This window comes from Natrix helvetica (genome assembly GCF_964273705.1).
Source record: "Natrix helvetica genome assembly, chromosome: 3".
NCBI classification, from domain to species: domain Eukaryota; kingdom Metazoa; phylum Chordata; class Lepidosauria; order Squamata; family Natricidae; genus Natrix; species Natrix helvetica.
Window position 1 is genome coordinate 144,041,513 of NC_138549.1, and position 19,550 is coordinate 144,061,062.

At 40.8% G+C, this 19,550-nt stretch overlaps 1 protein-coding gene across 1 annotated transcript in view; it reads left to right on the top strand.

Annotated features, from left to right (window-relative positions):
- Window positions 1-1,578: 1,578 nt before the first annotated feature.
- MAP1LC3A (microtubule associated protein 1 light chain 3 alpha) overlaps window positions 1,579-19,550 on the top strand; it is a 28,668-nt gene continuing 10,696 nt past the window's right edge. Inside the window, exons 1-2 of the mRNA XM_081948068.1 lie at window positions 1,579-1,908; window positions 18,963-19,018. Coding sequence (XP_081804194.1) covers window positions 1,869-1,908; window positions 18,963-19,018 — 96 coding nt within the window. The 5' untranslated portion in view covers window positions 1,579-1,868. The remainder of the gene's footprint in view (window positions 1,909-18,962; window positions 19,019-19,550) is intronic.

The window sequence follows — 19,550 nt, forward strand, 5'->3', positions numbered from 1 at the left end:
GAATGTTTCCTAGAAAATTCTCATTCAAATACACACCACCAGTTCCAGCTTGCTTAGCTTCTGATCTGCTGAAGCTTCCTAGGAAAAACAGCCTTTGATAACTTCTGCAGCTGAAAACTTTGCTAAGTCAACAACTGCCTTTTTCAGCAAAGCTCATTCTTTTCCTGGAATACGAAATTCAGCTGTTGAAAAACTGGAGCCAAATTGGTAGAGGGTGCTGGTTTGATTGAATTGTTGTAAAATGTCCATCTAATCTATAAGATAAAGTCATAATTGTCACATTTCAAGTTACTACAATAGTCCTTAGTTGGTGACCACAATTGGGATAGGTAAGTTGGTCACTAAGGGAAAATCACATGATTGCAACTTGCAGTTTTATTAAAGGGTTGGAAATTCAACTAAACTGATATGCAGCACCAATGAGCTGTTGTTTTGACCACTGAAAAGGGCAGAAAAGAGTACAGCTTTTATAAACAAGCAGAAAATTATATAAGGTAGTTGAAAGACCTACTACACATTCCAAGCTCATGAAGCGGTAGATGTTGTTTATAGGATCTCAGCAAAGATTAATGTTTAATTTCTAAGCCATTAAGTGTTCTTGGCATAGTTACTTAGCCTAACTTACCTCAGGTTGTTCTCAGAATAAAGTGGGGAGTAGCATTCTCAGTAGCTAGAAGCTATAAATACATCAAGTACATGTGAGACGCTTCTCTTCAAATCCTTCGCATCCAGAAGCCTGAACCAGAGTTCCACTTTGTCTTCTGATCACAAATACAAATAACAAGTCATTCTGTGTTGAGACCCTAAAGTTGCTTTTCCAAAAGGCAACTGTACTTTTGGTTTTTTTTTTTCCTTGACAATGTTTTGATTCTCACCCAAGTTTCTTCGGTTCAGACTGAGAACCTACACAGACATTTTATGATGAGAACATTCTCCCCATGTTCACTGTCACTTCCCTGGCGCTGGGGCAGGGGAAGGACATGGCTAAGCCTCAAGGTGTTTATCAATGTACAAACAAAACGTGAAATCATTTGGGATTCCTCCAAGCCTGACTTGGAAGGTCATCTTAAATTAAAAGATGTAATTTGGCAAATCAGCATTTTCAGTGAATCATAACAAAGCCAGCCTTATATATATGAAACACATGTGATCCACCAAAGCTTATACAGTAATACAAATATGTTAATTTTTAAGATGACACTTCTGCTGTCATTGACCAGTTTTTCCAGTTGTGCTGCAACCGAGTAACAGCCAACTGAAAGCTGTTCAGGACCGGCTAAAAGAGAAGTATTAATTATAATAAATTGCTATTAAATAAACGAATAAACAAATGTCCTTTGTGGGATTATTTCTAGATGAACACCTGGCAATGTTTTTTTTAATAGTGTGTGTGTGTGTTACTTATTATCTGAGGACATCTGCTCTCCATGCATATTTTATAACATTCTTCTGGACGCGGTTTAATTCTTCCTCCGGGCGGGGGGGGGGAGGGAGTCTGCCGGCCGAGGGTGCCAGCAAGTTCGCCGAGGGCAGCCCGGGGTTGAGGCCGGTGCGCCCCTGGCAACGAGGCCGCACTGCAGAAGGGGCGGGATCGCGCGCCTCCCCTTTAAGGAGGTTGTGGGATGAAGTCACCGCTGCGCTGCCACCTTCAGGGATCGGTGTGGCTCAGTTATTCGATCGAGAGCAGACGGCGTCGGCCGACCGAGGAAGAGGAGGTGCGCGTCGCGGCACTTGCTTTCGGGGGCTCCGGAGCTCTCCCCTGCCTTCCCCAAGGCGGCGACGGCGGCAGCGTTTTCTGAGTCTTATCGACGACTTTCTCGCCCGTGCCGAGAGGCGGTGGTTTCGGTATTGTCCGGTTCCCGGCCGTGATGCCTTCGGACCGGCCTTTCAAGCAGCGGCGGAGCTTTTGTAAGTCCTGCCTGGATTTTTTTTGGGGGGGGGGGCGGAGGGGAAGAGTCCGAGCGCCCTGGAGAAAGAACGGCGGCTGGGAAAGAAGCCAAATTGGGGAACTGGCTGGCGTCCAGGATCATCTCCCCACCCCACCCCATCCCAGCCACCACCCCCTGGAAGGAGCACCGGAAGACCGAGATAGTTTGGGGGCAGGTGCCCAGCGGTGCCGCCTTCGCCGCCTCAAAATTGGGGCACAGAGGATTCTTGTTTGCTTCTCCATTTTCCCCGGAGATGCTCCACCCCCCTCCCCAATTCCCACACTCCCACCCTGGAGGGTTTGGCGAGCCGGATTGGAGGGACGCGGCGGGGTTTGAAACGAGGGGGATGCGTGTGCGTACGCCTACAAGGTGCCCTCTCCCCAAAAGGACATTCAGCCCGCCACCTCGATGGGAAACCTTCGACCAGCGGGACGGGTCCGGGGGGGATGATGTGGTTCGACACAATCCGAGGACCCCTCCTTGGAAAAAGACGAGTGGGGGGTGGAAAAGAAAGAATCTGCCGCCATTTGTTTGTGCCTTCAGACTTCGCTGCCAGCCAAGAAACGCTCTCTTGCTTGTTCTGGCAGATCGAAACAGATTCGGGCCTGGGTGGTTTTTTGTTTTTTTGGTAATAATTATCGCCTCGCTTCGGCGCTTTGTGTTGGCGACAAGAATTCACAATGCCGCTTACGCTCTTGGGCGCACCCGAGAAAGGCACTTGCTCCACCGGGGATGGGAAACCGAGCCCCTTCGGAGGCCTGCCTGGCATTGTGCGGGGCAGACCTTAATACGGCAGCATCTTGAAACTTCTCCCCTTGCGTTTTCACGGTTTATTCATGTTTAATCTAACCCCGATTTCCTCGATTCAAGTCTATGGAACAGCAGACTAAAAGGTGCCAGGGCTGCTACTCCGGCCTGGGTCGTGCAAACCGACCCTGGCTGCAGGTTCAGGCCCCGAGGGGAGGGTACCCAAAATACTGCTTTAGTCGCTAGTTGCCCAAATCCCGAAGATCGATTAACTCGGGAGACTCACAAGCGGCCAAGCAACCCGTTGAGTCTTTGTTTAGCTCAGCTCCCAAGTTTCCTACTGGGCAGCCAAGGGAAGCAGGAAAGAAGGCGGCAGCGGTAATTGGCAGCCGACGACGAGATGTCGTACCCTGCTGGTGATGTAATGCCTGCCAATGGGATTCGGAGAAGGTCCCTGCGTTTCGGCGATAGGCTTTGGGGAGCAGAGCTGGGAAATAGGCCCCGGCTTAGAAGAAGCCAAACTGGGGGTGAGGGGAGAAGCGGGGTCGGTCTTCAGGAAGAAACGTACGCTGAAGAGAGACTATGCTCCCCTTCTGGTGGAAAACTTTCTTGGGTCCAAGACGGGAGGCGTGGCCTTTCCTGCTTTATTGACAGTCTAGTTATGTTTATGCTCTTAGTACAGTGTTTCCACATCCTGTGAGTCAAGTATAAACTGGTGTAGGGCTTTATATAATAAGACCTTAAGAAGCAATCTGCACTGTTGTTGTTCCTTTTTCACTGTAAAATAAAAATAATGCAGAAACCAAAGGGAGGGATCAGTTCTTGTTTCCTCCCCCCCCCCCAGAATAGAATAGAATTCTTTATTGAACAAGTGTGATTTGTCAAGAATCATTAGGTACAGCACTTAATGATAGTCATAGGGTACAAATAAGCAATCAGGAAACAATCAAATCAATATAAATCGTGAGGATACAAGCAGTGTATTCTTAGAATAAGTAGTTAGTGGAGATTATGGTATGAAATGTGGGTGCACTTTATGTGGGAGAGTTTTGCCTCTATACAAAGCTAGAATCCTCAATGCTATCAAGGAATCTTCAACCCAACTGCCTTAAAACTTTTTTCAGGCATTGAAAACACATTTTACGGCACTTATTTACAATACCTCCGATCATTGGTCATTTTAAACTACGGGTAGTCCTTGATTTATGACCACAATTGAGCGCACAATTTCTGTTGTAAACTGAGACGTTTGTCAAGTGAGTTTTGCCCCATTTTATGACCTTTCTTGCCACAGTTGCTAAGTGAATCCCTGCAGTTGTTAAGTGAACCTGGTTTTCCCATTGAGTTTGTGTGTCAGAAGGTCGCAAAAGGTGGTCACATGATCCCAGGTCGCTGCAACAGAGGTGGTATTCAACAGGTTCTGACCAGTTCTGGAGAACCGATAGTGGAAATTTTGAGTAGTTTGGAGAACCGGTAAATACTACCTTTTACTGGCCCCACCCCCATCTCTTCTCTGCCAGCTGATCGGGAGGAAATGGGGATTTTGCAGTATCCTTCCCCTGCCATGCCCACCAAGCCATGCCTCGCTCACAGAACCGGTAGTAAAACAATATGAATCCCACCACTGCACTGCAACCATCATAAATAGGAACCAAGCATCTGCATTTTGATCATGTGACCATGGAGATGCTGCAACGGTTGTAAGTGAAAAATTGTCACTATTTTCAGTGCCATTGTAACTTCAGTCACTATAAACAAACTGTTGTAAGTCAAGGACTAGCTGTAGCAATTTAACTTAGTTTTGTATTGTTTAGTTTTTGTGTGCTGCTACTGACCTTTGGAGTGTATGTACTTCAAATGTGATGCTGACAATCTCTTCTTGGTCTCTCTCTGGACAAACCCCTACACTTTTCTTGGCCAGATTTCTGAAATGGTTTGTCATTGCCTATATCCTAGATTGTCATGGTTGTCTGCCCAACCTTTTGGCTGGCATGGGCTGCACTGAGTGAAGAAGAATTGTCTTGAGCCACAAATAAGATATATGATATAGTTAATTATATAAATAACAAACTTCCTTTATTTTTAGCATTTTTAAAATGATCTTATGGGACCACATTACTAGCTGTCCAGGGCCATATTTGACCAATGAGCATCAGGTTGAACATGTCTGTCCTTGAGTTAAGAAAAAAATAGGAAATCACACAGCTGGCTTTTTGCTTAAGGCAAGACTGGGAATTTGCTAGTGTTTTAACCACTACTCCAAATTGGCTTTCGTTTTCTTGGTCATAGCGGTCTATAATTTCTGATTGGTAAAGAAAGACTGTTAGTAGTTCTTAAGAACATTATAATATAGACCTGGATACAGGAAATCAGTTTGAGTAATCAAGGTGAACGGTTCAAGAGCAGGCCTTGTAATTTTCTGGATATGTATGCAACACACATTAAATCTTTCCTTCTGTGAATCCTTCTCCTCTCTCCAGGTTAAATGATATTGGCTCTTATTTCAAATTCCCTGATTTCACACACACACACACAAACATTCTATTTTGGCCATCTGGTGGTATGAAAGCTGACCAAAAGGAAACAGGTTATATGCACACTTGATTGTGCCCCCACCCCCACCATAGGATTTATGTAGCAGGGTTCTTTTTAAAAAAAGTTATCCCTTAAGGGCTTTACTGAGATGAAGTGGAATACTGCAAGAGATTACTGATTGTATGTTTTCATCTTTGGGAGATTTGTAAGAGTTTGCAAGAATCAGATCTGCATTTAATAAAAAATGCCAGTGAGCTGTTGGAAGAAATGTCCTTCTGGGTTCGGCTCCAAGTGGGGAAAAAGACACTGGAGACATGGAGGCTGCTTGGAAAGATGGTTTTAATGGTGGACAGGACCACATGGCTTGAGTCCTGAACAGAAAAGGTGATCACATGCTTCAATGTTGGTGGAGAAGAATAAAAGGGAAGAGAAGAGAGTGAAGAAGGGCTTGCAGGGCTTTTTATAATCTGTTTGGCCCCACCTATCTGTTTCCTGTTCCTGTGTAAGAAATGTATTCTGATTGGTTGTCAGACTCACATGGGCCCATGCAGAGGCAACTCTCTAGGCTGAGTTTTGAATCCAGGTTTGGTTGAGTTCAGATGCCATGTGGTCAGTTGAGTAAAGTGCCAATATTATCATGCCTTAATCCCATCCCCCTGGAGCTGAAGGGGAGAACTCTTTATTATGTAAAGTGGACTACCTTGGCCTTCTTAATGGCCCATTGACAAAGTGGGGATGGGCAGGAAGCTGCAGGAATTTACTTTGTGTTTAAAATGTGTTTCTCCCTTTTTTCACATCCAGGAAAATATAATATTCTGCCTTTTCAATATTTCCTAGGAAATTTCATTTTTCTGGGAGAGGGCTGGGTGGTAACTTCCTACAGAGTAATAAAAAATTTCTTGTATTCTGAATTCCAGGTTGTCATTTGTTTGTGTAGGACAAAGCAGCTATCTGTATCCTCTATTGCTATAAAGTAGTATTGATTCTGGTTCTTGTTCTAACGCTCCTTCCAACCCAGCTCAATAAGAATTTTCCCAGCTGGTTGATAGGCACAGATCTATTGTCTTTTTTTCCCCATTTCCACTACATCAAACCCTCTTTTTAAAAATATATTTGGTTAAAAATCAGCTTATTTTTCATTTAAGTAAGCTTTAGGATTGCAGTGGAAAACCTGAGACTTGGAAAAAAAATAAACCATAATATAACTTTAAAACAAAGTATATGTTTATTTGAAATACCAGATTTAGAGGTATTGTATGATAGCAGAGGTACGCTTTTAAACAAGGAGGTTTTATATTCTATAACAGTAGAGAATGTTGTGCTTTCTAAATGTTTTGAACTGTGGCTCCTTGCATTCTTCATCGGATTATATTTACAATAATAAATTCCATCGTAACATCTTAACACATTTATAATCCCATTAATGTTTCTGGCATATTGTCCAGTTTATCAAATACATGAAATATCTTGAAGGAAGAGTATTCCAAATATACATTTATTGTTGGAAAAGATGAAGGAATAATAAAACAAAAGGTCAAAGGAAAATGAAATGTGTAAAAATTACCTTTAGATAGTGACCATTTACAATCCAGTTATTGGACATTGTATGAGCACTTTATTAGGATAAATAATTTGGTTCGTATATAGTGACCATTTACAATCCAGTTATTGGACATTGTATGAGCACTTTATTAGGATAAATAATTTGGTTCGTTTAATTCAATGCAAAATAATTTAAAGTTTTAGAATGAATTCTACTTCAGCTATACTGTTTTGAGACTAGCCATTGTAATTCATTTCTTCATGTCCTGGGAGTAGAAGTCACAACAGAGAGGGTACCAAAGAGCTCTAATGGGTGAATTATAATTGTATGCCACTGAATTTACATGATTGTAATTGCATTGTTTTGGCATTAAAGGTCCTTTTAATTATTCATGGCATGAATACATTTTGGGATCCTGAATCTCTAGTACTCAAAGTGTCCTTGAGAGGATTATAAATAATAAGTGGAAAAGGAGCTTCATTTATTTCATTCCTATCTTGTTTTCTACCCTACAACTACTCAAGACATCCACTTGATTTTTTTCTTGATATTCAGAAGCTTATCTTCCAAGTTGCCCCGGGTAAATTTTATTATTGCAAATAGGCAGATAACACTCTTAAGCATTTTCAGCCTCAAATATATTATGTGGAAGATACTGTTATCATTTGCCTTTTGTAGATGGAGGATTTGGGATAAGGAGGGATGAATGGAATTGAACTGCTTACCTGATGACATCATGAAATGCAACTGGTAACTGTTTAGGGAAATGATGCCACTTGTCTTTTTGTTGTTGTTGTTAGAGATACTGCCAATTTGTGACCAGAGTCCATGACTTATTGGGGGAAGAGGTGATGTTGAAATGAACTTAAGGCTTCAATTTTGTATAGAGCTGCCACTCTTGGAATTCTGCATTGCTTAAAGGCAAGCCACAGCTGAAAATCCATAGATGGCAGCATTACGTAGGACACTAGCAAGTATAGTTTGTATTTGCATTTACTTTGGCCAGTTGAAGATTTGATCAATCCTCCTATGTTGCTTTACTCCTCATAAGCAATTACTGTGTGTAATCTCATTCTTGATAAAGTTTTATCAAGAATGTATACTGTATAACCTCTATGCTAATTGTTTTGGCCTTTAGCCTATATCTTGGCTTACATTTAGAAGTTGAAGGCGGCTTTTATAGAAAACATTTATCTTTATTCGCCTTTCAGCCAAAGAATCTGGTGGCTTTTTAAAGGACAATATATCTATTGTTGCTCTATTATTGCATAAGGTCACACAGCATTAAATGTGTTGGTTTTCAGAAGTTTTAAAACTGCCTCTGCCTCTGCAAGCGTCTGCGATTTTGACTTCCTCTTGAATCCAGATGTGCAGCCTTCAACCTGCAGAATTCCCAGCAGTGTCCTTGCTGGCCGGGAAATATTAATTATATTCTTACATATGGAGTGCCTAGGTTGGGAGAGAGAGTTTTGCTATATATAGAGAGAAGATACACTCAAGGAAATCTGTTTTCCCCTCATCTTGTGGATTGTCATTATAACCCTGACCCTTCCACATGCCACAACTCCGAGTGCACCTCCAGCAGTTTGTTGTTGTTACACTCTGACTCACCCCAACGTTGACAAAAACTCTGTAGCAAGAGAGAATAACAATCCCAGAGAAAACAGGTGCCATGCCCTGTTTCTCCATCTGTCCCTTTCAGCTTCATTTCTCTATGGAGCAGTGGATGTCCTTCCGAAAAATAACAGGCTGAGAAGCTGCCTTCCTCCCTGCCGCCGTTTGCTGGCAGCAACTGCTTGGATGCCAGTGGGGTGGAGTAGACAGATGGTGCTTGGTCTGCCTCCTGTTACTCTCCCTGACTGTCCCAGCTCAAAAGCAAACAGGATGAAAATAGCTCAAAAGCAGCAGGGGTGGGTGGGGGATGTGAGCCCAGGCAGCTGCAACTGTTGAGTGCCTTTCAGCTTATTTTCCACATATCTTCTTCTTCTTCTTTTTTTTTTTTGCTTTCTCAGCTGACTGGCTTTCTCTGTTTTCTGGGAAGAAAGGCAGAGGGATAGAGGGGTCAGCCAGATAGCTGTATAGAGCCACAATTATGGACAAGGGGAGAAAAGGGGGAGGATCTTTAAGAAGCTGAGTAATATTCATGAAAGAAAATGCCTTTTGATCAAATGTCCTCTGGGCTTCAGCATTTTTCAGGCTGCAAAATGTGTAGCATTAGACTAGCCTGAACAGTGTAAACCTGGCAGTGACATAACTGAATGTTTACAAAACACTTGAAAAACGCTCTTACCTGCCCTCAGGTGCACTGCACTTAAAACTTGTTGACAAGGGGTTTCTAGAAAGAATTGGTTTTTTTTTTAAAGTTCCTTTTAGTGTTTTGTATCATTGCTTTCATCATTAAGTTACTTTTTAAACTTTTAAACTTTTAGATTAGGACGATGAATAGCGAACCTGTGGCACACATGTCAGAAGTCGCATGCTGCGACATCTCTGAGGGCACATGAGCCATTGGCAGAGCAATAAAAATGGTTCTGCGTATACCGCAGAAGCAAAAACCGTTTTGGGGACGTGGCAGGCCTGAGTCGCTGCTGGTTCCTGTGACCCAGGCCGCCAAAGCACTACTAGTTCAGCCAAACTGATCCGAACAAGTAGGAATCATCACTGGCTGTCGCCCCAGTTCAGCTCCACCATGCATGCGTGCGTACCTCCCGCCGGCCAGCTAATCTTTGGGTCTATGCGCGGGGCCACACACGCATTGCATTTTGGGTGTTCGGGCGCACACACTTGCTTCGGACACTTGGTCCGGAAAAGGTTAGCCATCACTGAACTAGGAAATAATTGGATTGTTTCCTCTTTTTTGTGATCTTTTTTTGTAAGCCACTCTGTGAGCGAGATGGATGGTCTCCAAATTTTATACAAACAAATAAATACATAAAATTAATGCAGAGATTTTAAATGTAGTCTGGCTTGGTTTGAGGGTGGGGTTTGGTTAGATTTTCATTGTTCTTGTACTTCAGAAATATTGCTGACATTTGATCTCGAAAGAAAGTCCCCAGGGCGGCATCTTTCCTTTTAGTATTGTCACATGGCAACCTCTGTTGTTGTATTGTGCAAGTCTGTGAAATGCTTTAGAAAGCTTCAAATGAAAACACTTCCTTGATGGGAACTCAACAGCACACACTTGGCCCAGAAATAAAAATGAAGCAAAAAACAGCCAAAAACACATACATTTTCATAATCAAATAGAGGGGATTATCCCACAGCTTTTTTTTAACTAATGGTTTTGTTTTCAATTATTAAATATTTCTCAATCCTTCTAAGTGTTTGCTCTTTTCCTCATATCCGCATCCCCAGCCTCAAGAAAATCTTAGCCTGCAATTTAATGCACAAAGCGAGTTGCTTCAGATAATTTCCTTGGCCATTATGTTTGCTTGGTTAGGTTTAATATGAGATGTGTATCTTACCGTGTTTCCCCGAAAATAAGACAGGGTCTCATTTTCTTTTGCCCCACAAAATATGGCCTTGGGCTTATTATAGGGGGAGGGCTTATTGTTTTGGGGTTGCCGGGCAGCTGCTTCCTTGCGAACTGGCTCCCGAAGAGCCAGGCACAGCCTCAGGTGAAGCAGCCATGAGGTGACCACGCTCACGAGCAACCACCCGGAAAACCCCCCCTCCAGCCGGGCAGAGCACCATTCACTGAACTAGGGGGTATCCCTAAGGCACCAAGGCATGTGGGGCTCTGCCCGTTCCCCAGCTCCCGTGGCTTGGAACATTAGGGATGCTCCCTAGGTCAGTGCATGGAGCTCTGCCTGGCTGGAGAGGGGGGTTGTGCGACCGCCTGTTCCGCCCACAGCAAGCATGCCTCCCAGCCTCACCATGCCCTGGCCCAGTTCTCCCTGCAGGGCCAGGGCGCCACCACTGTGCTCCGAACATAACTTCTTCTCCGGCTTCCAAACTCCAAAAGTCGGCTGCCGAATCTTCCAGCAGCGGCCGCTCTAGGAGTGTGCTCTATGGTTGTGGGCTGGCTGCCAGACAGAGAGTCTTTCGGAAGACTGGAAGACTCAGCAGCCGACTTTTGAAGTTTGGAAGCCGGAGAAGAAGTTATACTCGGAGCGCGGCGCTGGCAGCACCCTGGCCCTGCAGGGAGATCTGGGCCAGGGCATGGTGAGGCTGGTGAGGCATGCTTGCTGGGGATGGAACAGGCGCTCGCGTAACCCCCCTCTCCAGCCAGGCAGAGCTCCATGCACTGATCTAGGGGGTATCCCCTAGATCCCCTAATGTGCCAAGCTGCGGGAGCTGGGGGCGGGGCGGGCAGAGTGCCATGTGGCTCAGCGCCTTAGGGATACCCCCTAGGTCAGTGAATGGTGCTCTGCCCCGCTAGAGAGGGGGTTTGCTGGGCAGCTGCTTGTGAGCATGGTCACCTCATGCCTGCTTTGCCCTTGAGGCTGTGCCCGGCTCTTCGGGAGCCCGCTTGCAAGGGAGCAGCTGCCTGGCAACTCCCCCCTCCGGCCAGGAAGAATGCCACTCCCCAACCTAGTGGTATCCCGAAGGCGCCAAGCAACGTGAGCGCTTTCCCTCCCGCCTCCCATGGCTTGCGCCTTCGGGATACCGCTAGATCGATGAGCGGTGCTCTGCCTGGCCGGAGGGGAGGGTTGTCAAGGGGGCTTATTTTCAGGGGTGGGCTTATATTTTTTCCCACGTGAAAAATGTGGTAAGGCGTTAGTTCCAGGACAGGTCATATTTTCGGGGAAATATGGTACCTATTGTCATTTAAGCTTTTTCATTATGTGAATTAAGCCACAATGACTTAGTAGATTTATGTCCCATCTCTCATTTGAGAGCTTAAGACAGCATATTCAACAACTCCATGCAGTGGGTTGGACAGAGAGCCTCAAGACACTCAGTGTATTTTTATAACTGTGCATTGACCAGAATGTGGGTTTCTCAACTCTTAATCCAGTACCTTAAATACGACACTACATCTGTTTTATTACATTCTTATATTTCTGGAATATCTCAACCTTCCTCTCAGAAGCATAAGTTAAAACAATAGTGCATAAGGTAGTTTGGGTCAAAAGAAAATAAGTGTTCTAAAGTCACATAATGGGGCTTCTAAGACGTTTTATTATTACTATAATAATATTTTTTTAAAAAAAACCCAAAACTTATTTTTTTAAAAAACCAAAACAAAGACAATGCTTTGTCCTTCATTAGTTTGGAAGAGTGAAAGAAAGCTCTTGTGCTCTATGTTTTGGCACATGTGTTTTGACACACATACATAAACTTGTAGAATATCTGCAGGGTGGCACATTACCTTAAGGTGGCATTCAGCAGCTGATGTCATGGCATTCTGAAGAACAACATTGAACAGAGCCTTTCTTGAGGCTTCACACAGGCCTGACAGCTGGTTACCGTATTTTTTGGTCTATAAGACACACTCCCCCCCCTCCCCAAAAGTGGGTGGAAATCTCTGTGTGTATTCTGGGAGGCCGATCCAACCACCAATTGTGCTAAATCAGGCTGTGCTGAAGCTGACCTGGCTGTTTGCTCTTTGCTGCAAGGAGGCAAATTGCTGGGAGGCGGAGGCAGATTTTTCTTCTTGTTTTTCTCTCCAAAAGCTAGGTGTGTCTTATGGTCCGGAGCGTCTTATAATGCAAAAGATACAGTATATTATTTATCTCACCTTTATTATTTTTATAAATAATTCAACATGGTGAACATACCTAATATTCCCTCCTCCTATTTTTCCCAAGAGGTGGATTGGGCTAGCCCAAAGTCACCCAGCTGGCTTTCATACCTAAGATAAGACTAGAACTCACAGTCTCAAAGTTTCTAGCCTGGTGTCTTAACCATTAGACCAGGGGTGTCCAAACTTGGGAACTTTAAGACTTGTGGACTTCAACTCCCAGAATTCCCCAGCCAGCACTGGCTGGGGAATTCTGGGAGTTGAAGTCCACAAGTCTTAAAGTTCCCAAGTTTGGACACCCTTGCCTTAACCACTACAACTACCGGCTCTTTTCCTTATTTTTCCTGCTCATTTTCAGTATGGTACACTGTTTATATGTTTGCATTTTAAATATATAAATATACAATTTCTTTGTAAGCTGCTTTTAGTGTACAGAATGCAGTGATATCTCAGTACCCAGCCTCAGTACAAAGAAATTGTATATTTATATATTTAAAATGCAAACATATAAACAGTGTACCATACTGAAAATGAGCAGGAAAAATAAGGAAAAGAGCCAGTAGTTGTAGTGGTTAAGGCAGGGGTGTCCAAACTTGGGAACTTTAAGACTTGTGGACTTCAACTCCCAGAATTCCCCAGCCAGTGCTGGCTGGGGAATTCTGGGAGTTGAAGTCCACAAGTCTTAAAGTTCCCAAGTTTGGACACCCCTGCATTAGACTAAACTGGCTCTTCAGTTTTCATTATATGACAGGTCTCAATATATGAGACCAAAGGTAAACAAATGTCTATTGGCAGGCAGTTTTATGTCCCAAGAGAATGGTTAAGAGAATATATGTTTCAGAAAAATAATCTTGTGTTCTGATCTTGTGTACCTCACGTCTATTTCACTCTGTTTTTTTCCTCTGCCTGTTTGTGATTTCTTGAGTCAGGCGTAGAAAGCTGCTTTGATGTATGACTACCTGGTACTATACAGTCAATGCTAAAGACGTAATCTATATAATATATAAACAATAGTTATGGAAGGTATAAGATGATGATTAAAATAATAATTTCAGGCCAAAAGTGGCTTGAAAAAATGTCCATGTTGCAATATTTTTTCTTGCTGATTCTTCTGCCGAATTTCATTCTATATGGGGACATGCATATATACCTGATCACAGTTCATATATACATTATGTAATGTGTAAAGAATATAAATGGAGTTTAAGACACAGCTTAAGACACATAATGATCTTCATCATTTCTTTAATCACCCACTGAAGCTAAATCAAGGACACTTGGGATGAGGGAGAGGAAGCACTAGTGTGAAGTCCCTGGAAGATTGTGGTTGGCCACAGGTCTGCACAAAATGCTGATTGTCCTTTACTCTTACTGAGCAGTTTTTCTTACCCTCTTCTTCATATAAGAAGAGACTAGTATAATGCCTTGCTAGGGCCACCTTACCAAGTTCAAATTATATACATTAAATTTAAACTATGAACCCAAAATCCTCATTTCTGTGCATGTGGTAGAGCTACCATTCCTTATTCTTCAGCTAAATTTTAAGGTATTTCTGAGCCCTTAAAGGGATGACAAGAATGGATCATTTCAAAAGGCCACAATGAAATAGAGCCTCTAATGCCTTCTCTGTACTTCCATTTTTTTCTTTTGGCTTTCAAATACCAGGTTGTGATCAGTCACAATGATTTACAGAAGTCTGGATACAACAGGACCTGTAATATGTATTGCAGTATCTGGGAGTAAATATTATTATAGGAAAAATGTGGGAAGCCTGAAGTATTTTCAAAGCTCAAGGTCTCCGTGAGTCTTGTTACTTTTATAGCTAGATTAGCACAAAACACTGAACTAAAATCAATCATCCAACATGTTGTGGGACCTATTGTAGATGTTGCCTCAGCTTGTTATATGATCACTGTAATCTTGTTTGTGAATTCAGTTTTAGCTTGTGCAGTAAATAAAGTCACTGAGTAATATGCTTTGGGGCATGATAGTACAATCCATTTATAAAATACTTGGAGAAGCATCAGACATTCTGATTTTTTTAAAATTAGTGCTTCACAATGCAGTCAACCTTAATGTATGTTAACATCCTAATACCTCTATACGCTTTTCCTCTTTTTGACTTGCTTTACAAAGGTTTAGCATTTGTAAGCATTCTCCTACTCAATATATCTGATTTTCAAGAATGTGCCAGTTTTCCTCTTAAAACCAGGTATAGCAATGCCTATCAGGTTAGGTGGTACGTTCTCTTAAGTCAGCCCATAATATCCACTTTGGATTTTATTGTATTTTATTTATTAGGCAGAAATGCCCATTCAGCTTCTTTTGTGGCAGCTGGCAGAATCCAACATGACTGTTTCATCTAACTATCAGATTCTCATTTATAAGCTGTTGGTACACATGGCTAAGCATTTGCCCTAACAAATATATGACTTGGTTATATAAAGTGCTTACTTGATATGTGCATATGCACTATTGAACATATAGAAATTAGGGACAGAACAGTGGTTGTATTCCATGCTCCTTTCCAGATTTTCAATTGTGGGCATAGCTGGATATTTCCACAGCATTTCCTTAATCCATTATGCTGATATATACATACCAAATGTCTTTCTCTTTCAGAACTCTTGATTTTATACAGTTTGCAAAGATTGTGAGAGAGAACATAGGTTTCCAAAATGTCCTAGCCCTAACCCAGTGTTATCTTGTCTTACTTACAGGTCACTGTGTTCCTTTAGAAACTGTGACCATCAGATAAAATTATCTACTCTCTGCTATTTTCCTGATGGCTAGCTGTGGGCTGAAAACCTAAGACAGCTCTGTTCTTGCTAGTAGTTGGTTGACATTTCAATTTCTCTTCTCCCCTTGAACATGTGAGCAAATTGGAGGCTGAAATTGCTTGTCTCATGATAAGTGGTCATGAAACCAGAGCTTTCCAAATGCCTTTGACTAGAGAACTTCTTGGAAAGCACAAATGTTATGATAAAAAGAACTTCATCAGCGAGATTTCATTGTTTTCAACTATATAAGTCTACGTGGTAATGACCTATAGCTACTTAAAAGCAACCTGAGTAAGCCTGGGAATAAAGTAAGCTTTTTTTCAGATTTGGATTTATTTTCTTATTGGAAACCTTAACAGAAATATGCTGTCCCTGTTAGCCAGCAGTAAACTCCAGTCTTGGGGCTACATAATCAGATTTAATAAATCACAACCTCAATCTCAAATGTGAAAATGTTGGCTTTGTTGCAGGATGTCTTGTGTCAGCCAAGGGTAAGAGATATATTGCTTATATGTTTATACATCAATAAATTAACTAATAAATAATCTCTTCTGTTTTTGTTGGTCAAAGAATCTGTGAATCTTGATAGCATGAAAACAGTTTTTATCATTAGATCTTTCCAAAATGAAGGATTTATAAATATTTTATTACTACTATTGCTTTGGGGAGTCCTTATTGATATCTCATCCCACTTGATAGTGTCAAGAATCAAATTGCAGGTTTGACAGCTCCCAACATATTATTTCACAATATAAACCTGTAGAGAGGCCTCCACAACGATCTCTTTTTTTTCTTTATTTCCATTTGGTTTTTTTAAAAGAAAAGCTTGCCTAAGGAAAAGTTTATGAAACTTAAACCTGAAATTATTGTTTACAACTTCAGTTCACTAATACAGTAAAAGTATTGCCCATAAATATTTCTATCTGTGTGTGTGTATGCGAGTGTGTGTGTCTATCTATCTAATTTACCTACCTACCATTGTTCTTATACTTTTTAATAAACAGAGGACCCACATGGTGGTCACAGGTAAATATTTTTAGTAATGGTTTTTAAAATGGAGTGATTTTACTCTGGAACATGACCAGCCACTCCCTGTTCTGGGTAATATGGTTGAGTAAAGGCAGAAGCCAATTCTTAGAATGTGTAGAATGGGCTGTTCTAGGTGAAAACACTCCCAGAGTCAGATTAGGCACATCTCTAATTTTTAGGCAGCTTCCAAACAATGACTCATAAATTCCAAAGGCTCTTTGGAAGCATCTAAGGCAATCAGTTTTATGCTAAGGTGGAAAATAGCTAATTGATATTTACAGGCAGGATATCAACTTTTAAGTCATATTATGTTAGATACTAGAAATGTGTGCTTCTAAAAATTCCTAGTTCTGTTTTCTAATTGTTGATTTGGGAACCATCAAGAGTTTGATATAAGATGGGTGACTATATACACGTTTTAAATAAACAAACTGTAGAGTCCTTGGTGCTCTCTGAGCTTGGTTGTTTTCTTGCAAATGTTTCATTACCAAACAAGGTAACATCAGACTTGTTTGTCATCAAACAAACTGTATTTCTTTCCCTGTTGCATGTGAAATCCTACACAGTTGCTTAGAATATTTATTTCAATCATTAATATGTTTGCAATCTAGATATTGCTGTAGTATTCAGATTGAATTGTGCTAATTAGCATGTATCTGCTAATTAACCCTTCCCCAAGTTAACATCTTTTTTAAAGTCTGACTTTGTTCTTCAGTAATCTGGATCATTCATATTGTGGGAAAAAGGAAGATCCAGCATGTAATACTTGCACTAACCGAATAATTTGGCTAACCTTCAGTTAAGTGCTTGAATGTATTTAAGATTTCAAATTTATTTTAATCTCAGTACTTTGGCTGTAAATATTGTGCTGGCTAGTAGTAATTGCATCTCACTCAGCTATCACCCCCCCCCTTTTTTTTTAAGATAGCTTCTTGCAAAAATATTCACATGATCCTTTGGGAGTAAACAAACCACCAATAAGTCCTTAACACTGGCTTGTTGATCATGAGTTAGGGTAATGGTGTTGTGTTTTGCTTCCAGGAAATGAAACTGTTCTTGCATGCGAACAAGTGGAACAGTATCTGACACTGAACAAAGTTAATAAGTTATCTTCCTTGCTGTTAATAATGAAATTTCTTGTAAACATAGCTTTGAGCTCTGCTTTTTATCAGCTGTCCCAGAATCCTTTTATTGTAGGTGATAGTTTTTGGTTTGTTTGCATTGGCCTTTCTGTACTTCCCAGGCCTGTCTAGTCTACAGTATTGTGTTTCTAGACCTTCCCAGTCAGGTGCTATCCTCTTAGTCGAATCTAATTTATTACCTCTAAAAACTAGTTTGACCAGAAATATGTTTTGCAAGGAAATAAAAAATAGAACTCATTTTTACTATGTAGTTCATTGACAGTGACATTCCTCATCCTGGTTCAGGGGGCTGAGCCAAGTGATCACATATGAAATATGCAGAAATGTATATGTGATTTAGGAATTTTAACAAAACAAGTAGGCTTGAAGAGCTGAAAAGAAACAACTTTGGTCAAAATAGATTAATGAATGAAGCAAATAATAAAGAAGGTTGTGAAATAAGCAAATTAACATAAAACTAGAAATGTTCAAGAATTAGAAATTGTTGCAGATCTGCTGGAAAGAATTAAATAGATCTGAGATAGTAGATCATGTTTTATCTTCTGCTTACCTGTGAGGTAGAAGACTGAAAGATAGAAAAATTAAGGACAAGACTGCCTTTGGTCATTGTGGCCTAAAAACCCTCCAGAAAGGACAAGATTGAAAATAGTGGATTTTTATTATTTGCTTCATTCATTTTTCAAGACTTACTGAATAGTATAGCACCCATAGCATCCTTTTAAAGAAGGCAAAATAAAAACTAAAAAACAAACAAACCCGGGGGGGGGGGCAGTCCTGTGTTTTGTGCTGATAGAAGCTACATAAAACAAAACAGGCTATATAATCCTTAAAATACATAATCTGATACTAAAATTATTGCTGCTCAAGTAAATATCTGGACAGAAGGCAGTCCCTAATTCATTTTACATTGCACAATGACAGATGCTTCAAGAACAGGTAGTTACTATTGCAGAATTTTATCTCTACCTTTCTTGGTAGATTAAAAGGTATTGGATCCATTATACTGTATATAAAGTACAAATAGAGCAGTGTAGTGGCCTAGTGGTAAAGATGCTCATCCTCCCACTTGGAAGATTGAGGGTTCAATCCTAGGTAGTTGCAGATGTATCTCTCCCAGGGCGCAAAGAAAAAAACATTTGCTATGAACTCTGTATAGGTGTCAGGAAGGGCACCTGGACAGTAAAAGCTTAGCTCCATCTAATGTCCCTGACTCTGTCCAGAATTGAGGGTCATAAAAAGAGAGTTATTTTTTTAATGTGAGGTGCAAATGGGTAGGGATCAGTAAATTCACATTCTTGGTGAACAGGTCAAGAAGGCTTGTATTCAGATGGCTTAAACAATTAAACAATGTTGTTACGAAAATACTAAATATTCTTCTTCATAAGTATTACTGTTGGACCATGCCACTATATTTGGATTGGAAAGATTAATGTTTTTTTAGTTTAAAAAAACTGCTTAGAATCACCACTCCCTCTTCCATATTTTTTCTGAGGTTTATAAAACTCTTGAATATACTGTGGGCTAGAAAATTATTTCAAATTCCTAAAATTTAATTATGCTTCCCTTTCACAGCGGATCGTTGTAAAGAGGTACAGCAGATCCGAGAACAGCATCCAAACAAAATTCCAGTAAGTAAAGAAGATTATCTATGCTTTTAAATCAATTTATATAAATCCCTGAAACATAATAAGTGTCTGGTAGGTCATATGCCAGGATCATGAAGCATTCCCTGTTTTTTTCCACGTTGACCATTTGATTGTATATATTGCTAAGTTTAGGGAGTAGCTTTATAAATGTTATTTTCTTTTTAAAAGAGACTTTTTAAAAAAATTCATAAATATTTTGAATACAGTATATTGTTAGGGTATATCATTTACAAAAGAAAAACAAAGAGAAAACAACATTAAATATTAACATACAGTATATACTAATAACAATAGTAGTACTATAACAGAATAAATTTGGCTCAATTTCTTCTTTATATTAGCTTATTCGTAATCCTGTTAATTATATAAGGATAGTTATAATTATAAACCATCTTTACATTTAATTCATACATAGCACTAATCTTTCTTCATTTAATTTCTATCTCTTATCTCTAACCACTCATAAAATCTATTCCATGTCAAATAATAGTGTGTGTCTTTTTTGTCTTTTATT